Source organism: Mus caroli, unplaced genomic scaffold (genome assembly GCF_900094665.2).
Source record: "Mus caroli unplaced genomic scaffold, CAROLI_EIJ_v1.1 scaffold_18318_1, whole genome shotgun sequence".
NCBI classification, from domain to species: Eukaryota; Metazoa; Chordata; class Mammalia; order Rodentia; family Muridae; genus Mus; species Mus caroli.
Genome location: NW_018390611.1, coordinates 9142 through 15374, shown reverse-complemented (window position 1 = coordinate 15374; position 6233 = coordinate 9142). Strand labels below are relative to the sequence as shown.

Genomic DNA, 6233 nt, shown 5'->3' with positions numbered 1-6233 from the left:
TCAAAATAAATTTAAAAAAAAAAAACCTTTATTCTGGAGCCAAGGAGGTTAAGCAATGTTTTGAAAAAAGATTTAGAATACTCCAAATTTCATATTTCAACATAAAAGCAGTTTCATGATATTTTTTGGTAAGAAGTTTAAAAAAAAACTTAAAGCAGTTCTTAGGTACATTGGTAAAACTTTAAAAATATTTACATTGTTGGAAAAGTTAATGGGTAGGTTTAGAAAAGCTGAAAAATCTCTCATATCAGCCTCACATGCCAACTGAGAACATTCTAAAGCCTTTTGATTGTTGGGAGTAATGTTTTTAATTTAATACACTATAAGATATACAAAATCTGTTAGGATATTAGGTCCTGTTTTATTTGTTAGTGACAGGATATTCAGTGGGACATGTGGGGAGAGACAAGGCATGGCTATTAAATACCCTAAAGCTTCCTCAAGTGAACTCTGTTCATTCTCCTGCCTGATGCATTCCATCCTCCTCATGTCACTGCATGCCAGACAATCAGTCAGCCTCTGCAGTCACTGAATCTTCCCAGGAATTACTTCACAGCCCTTCTCACTGAGATGATGTACATTAAAAAGAATTCATGAAGACATTCAGAAAGAAACTCCTTTATCATCTTATTAGAGTCTGAGAGGAAGACAGGCCTGCTGTAAATCCCAGAAAATACCAGATGAGGAAGGAGATAATGAGAGAGAGTCATGTCTTTAGAGTTAGGAGCAGCAATGGAGGTCTGCAAACATAATAGAAAATGCAGATAGGGTATACAGAAGACAAGGGCAAAAAGCCTAGAATATCTCAGCTGGCATGTTTAGAATTTACACAGGTAATAGAGAGAGAAAGGGTAAAGACTGCACTTACAGCTTTGAGTTAGAACCCAGGCAACAGGCTGGTTCGGCAGTGAAGATGACTGAGCAACAGGTAAGAGGAAAGTGTAAGAACAGCAGCTTATTAAGGGGATGATCACTCCTCCCATGTCCTTGGAGTATCCTCAGGTGAACCAGCTCTCCTGTGGGATGGTCTACTTGGCCAAGTGATTGACAAGTCAACTTGGAATAACTCCTAAGATAAAGGGATAATGCAATGTCATGTTCTAATCTTTGGTACAGAGTACAGAGACAGGTTTCTCTCAGGGTCAGTGGTCAAACTCATATCCTATTGTATGTCCAAGAGAAAGTAGCTTTCTTTTAACAACTGTTAAGAAACCCAGTTCCTCTGCCTGATCTCTAGTAAGACCAGTGATACTTGCTGTGATGAAATACCCACCAAGAAGCAGTATATCTGGAAAAAGAACTTCCTTGTCTCAAAGTTCAAGGGAATACTGTTCATCACATCACAGAAGACACAGTTGCAAGAGTAAGAATGATCAGGATACGTGCACAGGCAATGAGCAGAGAGAAGGCAAGGGTCATAGTTAATTTGCACTCTCTTTCTTGTCCTGTTATGACCCCAGCAAATGGGGTGTTGACCTCAGCCTGTGAAACAGCACCTCCACATTCAGATTGGAGCATCTGCCCAAAACTTCTTTTCACAACACCATCAGGTATATTTCCTTGATGGGTCTAAAGGACACCAATGTGACAAAGTCAACCATTATGTAAATGCTTCTTCTGTTGTTGTTTCATTGTTTTTGGTTTTTGACAGTTTGTCTGTGTAGCACTGGCTGTGCTTGAACTCTGCAGACCAGGTTAGCCTACAACACTCAGAGCGCTTTTTGCCTCTCTGCCTTATGATGGTGGTATCGAAGGTATGCCTCACCAAGCCCAGCCTCCTAAATGGTTCTTAACATTTAAAGTAGAACACTAGATGTTTATACTGAAGTTGGAGGAAAGATACAAGGCTGTGGCCAAAAGCATTAAATACTACCAAGGATTTGATTTCTTAGAGCCCTAGCCAGTCAGCAAATGGAATCTACACAGGTGAGAACAAGTTGGACTTTCTAGTAACAAAGATTCAAACTACCAGACCTTCAAACTTTAATTCAATCCATTAACTAACTCTTCTGGATTCCAAGATACCATCTTCTTAGGTGATTAGAGCCTGTCTAGTTGACAGATAATCTCTTTTGCCAAAACCTTACACTTCATCCCAATGCCAATCAAAATATCCACCCATCTATTTTTGGTGTTTAGGTTCAGTGTGATGGCTAAGCATGTTGATGGGATTTAGAATCTCTATGGAAACCCTCTGTTTCCTAAGACCTGTGTCTGAGCAGGAAGATGAACCAACTTAACTGGGAGTGGTACCATCTAATGGGCTAGAGGCCAGGACTGAATTAAAGAGAGAAATCAATCTGAGCATCACATTCTCTCTGCTTCCTGTTAGGATACACAGTGACCAGGACTCTCCTCTTTCCACAAGTCCTTTCCCAAAATACCATGATGGAGAGTATCCCAAGAATAGTTGGTTAAAGAAACCTCTTCCTGTTTTAAATTACTTCTTGTGAGTGGTCTTGTGACAGCATTTGTTATTGCAGCAAGTAAGGGTCAGAGCCTGATGCTTAAGAGACCTAAAATTCCAAGTGTGGTTACTCTTCCATAATATGTCAATTAAACAAGAAATTCATCAGATCAGTAGATATGAGTTTCCTGAGGATTTGCTGTGCAAGGACCCAGAATAAGAGTTCTAGTAATATCCCTGGTTATCTGGGTAGAAATGCCAAAAGGAAGCACTGGTTCCATATCTGCTGGGAGAACATTCTTGCCTGAGGACCATATGGGAGTATGTGATCAAAACTCCAGTGCAGATACAAATCTCTTTTCATGGAGCACTTTTATTATCAGATACTGGCATTTTAATGAGGTTAAAATGAGTTATATTAATTGCACCATTTTTTTCAGCCCATCTACTAAACCAGTGGCTCTCAACCTGTGTAACAGGACTCATTTGATGTTTCATATTAAATATCTTGCATATCAGACATTTATACTAAAATTCATAACAATAGAAAATTGCAATTAAAAACTAACCATGAAATAACTTTTTGTTGGTTGCCCCCAAAATAATGGGAATCGCATTGAAGAAGGGTTGCAGCACTAAGAAGATTTAGACCCACTGGTCAAGACTGTCTTTCCCCTTTCACCCCTGCCAGAATAGTCACAGGGAAGAAGCTTCTAGGCTAGACAAGCAGGTGAGAAGAGAGTCTGTCCTGTGGACTGCATCACAGCTCTTGGAAGTGTGAAGAGCAGGAGAAACACCAGGATCTAGGATCAAAAGAAAAGCCACAGAAGTTGTCTTGCTAAATGTAGAATAAGAGTTCGATATATACATCTGTATGTGTGGACTTGTAATAGATGTATGGGGTAAACAATTTTCTTCAATATTGAAATATTTTCAATCACAACATTTTTCTTCTCCTCCCACACCCCTATATATTCTTCTACACATGTCTTCAGCTTCATGGCCAGTTTTCTGCTTAGTTGTTATTGGACCCCTATATGTTTTGTATACACATACTTCTTTATAAATATAATCGTTTAAGTCTTAAATATAACTCTAATCGTGAGCATGATTTATTTTTTTTTACAAAAGGTATAAAAGAATCAAAAAGGCAAATCTAGTTCTTGCCAAAATGGCCTCTTGACTCTCTCCCTCTTTTGCCTGCTTGCTGTGTGGGACTGAGCAACTGCTAGATCCTTGGACTTCCACTCACAGCTACTACTGGAACATTGTTGGGAATTGGACTGCAGACTCTTCTGCCTATCTGAAAGCTATGATGAGCTTCAAAGACCCACCAACCCTCCAGCAGCTGGAAAGAAGAAGTCTGTTGAAAGATGAAGCCTTNACCATCTCTGCTCTGCCGAACCTGCCTGTGCAACTCTTCCCACCACTCTTCAAGGATGCATTCACCAGCAAACAACCTAAGATCCTGAGCCTGGTGGTGGCAGCATGGCCCTTCCCACTCCTTTCTGTGGGAGCTCTGAGTGGGATTGATAACCTGGAGACCCTGAAAGCTGTACTAGATGGCCTTGAGTTGCTGATGTCACAAAAGGATCGACCTAGCAGGTGGAACCTACAAGTGCTTGATTTGGGAAATGCCCACCAGGACTTCTGGGATGGTTGGGCTGGATTACTTCATGAAGTCTGNTCTCAAGATGTCTTTGGCAAGAACCAACCAGTGGGAAATCATCNCATCCTAGGGGNGAAACAGACCATGACTATAAAAATGAATCTTTCCCTCAAGTACTGCCGTCATTTTGAATACCTAAACTATTTGCATTGGTGGGCCGAACAGAGAAAAGATGGGATACAGCTGATCTGTGAGAAGCTGGATTTTAGGGGCATTCCTTGTAACCCGCTGCGATTCTTGAAGGTTTCATATGTAGCCTCAATCCAGGAATTGGCAATAAAGTCCACACACTGGAATATATATAAACTTTCATTGCTAGCCCCTGGCCTGGGCCAGATGAAAANCCTCCAGAAACTCATTTTCATGAACATCAGGAGACCTGCTGACCTTAGGGAACTAGAGGAAGCCCGTATTGTTACAGAGATCTTTTCTGAGTTCTCCAAACTGCATAAGCTCCAGCATCTCCATTTACATAATGTCTACTTCCTGAATGAATGCCTGGACCTAATGCTCAGGCTTTCAGAATCAGACATGAGGTATCTGNCCCAGTGTCCAAGCATCCATCAGCTCAAATATCTGGACATTAGTTACAACACCTTCAAGCCTTTAAGTCATCGATTTCTAGGAAGCCTACTAGAAAGACTGACAGCTACTCTGCAGACATTAAAATTGAAGTGCTTTAACCTCATGGACTTCCAAATCCATGACCTTCTGCCTGTGCTGAGCCAGTGTTCCCAGCTCACTGAAGTTGATTTTGTGCCGAACAAATTTTCCATGGGCAGCCTGAAGAAGCTGCTGCAGCATACTGCCAACCTCACACAGCTGACCCTGGAGAAGTACCCTGCCCCTGTTGAAGTCTATGATGACCGTCATGGTATTATTCCAGACAGATTTGTACAACTTTGTTCTGAGCTTATGAACACACTCAAGGGTGTAAGGCAGCCAAAGCAGGTCTATTTTGTGAGTACGACATGTTTACCTAATTATGAATTCCTCATTTATAATTTGGAGGGCATGGTATCTTCTGANCAATTAAGAAGGAGAGGTCATTGCTGGGCTCTGATAAATGGAGGGCAGGTCTCAAGAGACTCATTAGAGTTATAGAACATATGTATTCAAGCATTTTTGGATGTACTTTGGAAAGATAACTATTTCATTTTCTTTGAATGTCAGTCAAATTCTTCTGATTTGAGGTAGTTGTGTTGAGATGGAAAACCATGAGCTTATTTTCAGCCTAATGTCTACAGTACAGACACACCCTTGAACAGCAATTATATCTGAAAATTGTAGGCCTGCATTCCAGCACTTTCCAAGTATGAGGGACCCTAAAAGTAGGGAAGGGGATAAAGAGAGAGGACATTATAAAGATCATAATGGACTTGAATAGGAGGGCTCTGTTTCATTCTCCCTGTGGATAGCAACCACTTTTTGGCTCTCCCCTTACATACTGTTCTACAGTATATGGATATATTTTTATGAAGTATAAATCTGACTAAACTTGGAATATTTTTGTATTAGACTGTTACCACTATAAAGCTGTATCTCTTTCTTGGGGAGGTCTAGCAGCATGGTATTATCTTCCACCACCACCGTTATGATTATAATTTCTCATAGGTTCTAATAAATTGGTTTTGAATAAGAAAAAAATGGCCTCTTATCTAGAATGTCTTGGAGCCAACTGTACATTTAAGCTGTCCAGGTTTTAGCTGCAGACTTTTCCTCTGAATTCACAACATTTGCTTTTCACTGATCTTAATAGATCTAACTCTTTTTACAGGGTCAGAGCAGTGCTTTCTTGTCTGGCCCAAGGTAGAGATGGACAAATGTTGGGCATTGGGCTATACACAGATAGTTTGGTCTCCAGTTGAGCTGAGTTCTGAACCCCAGGACACAGTGGTGAAAATTCACCTACCTGGGAAGGAAGGAGTTTTCTCATGCTCCTGGAACTCTGGCTCCTAAGTTAGCCAGAGCTCCCCCTCAGCCCCCACAGGAGAAGCATGGTTAGCAGTCACATAGGAAATGTCCCAAGCTTTTGACCTTCAGTGTAAACTCCTCCCCAGTTACCTANCAACAGTAAAGACCATAAGAGGGGTTGCTTGGCCCCACCTTGCTCTTACCCCTCTGCACTCCTCTTACTCTCTCCTCTCTCCTCCCATA

The 6233-nt window shown here is 41.1% G+C and overlaps 1 protein-coding gene across 1 annotated transcript; it reads left to right on the top strand.

Moving 5' to 3' along the window:
- Positions 1-3704: 3704 nt before the first annotated feature.
- On the top strand, positions 3705-5180 carry LOC110288735 (PRAME family member 12-like). The gene has a single exon (XM_021154999.1). The coding sequence runs from the start codon at positions 3720-3722 to the stop codon at positions 5178-5180; it is 1461 nt and encodes a 486-aa protein (XP_021010658.1). The 5' UTR covers positions 3705-3719.
- Positions 5181-6233: the final 1053 nt, after the last annotated feature.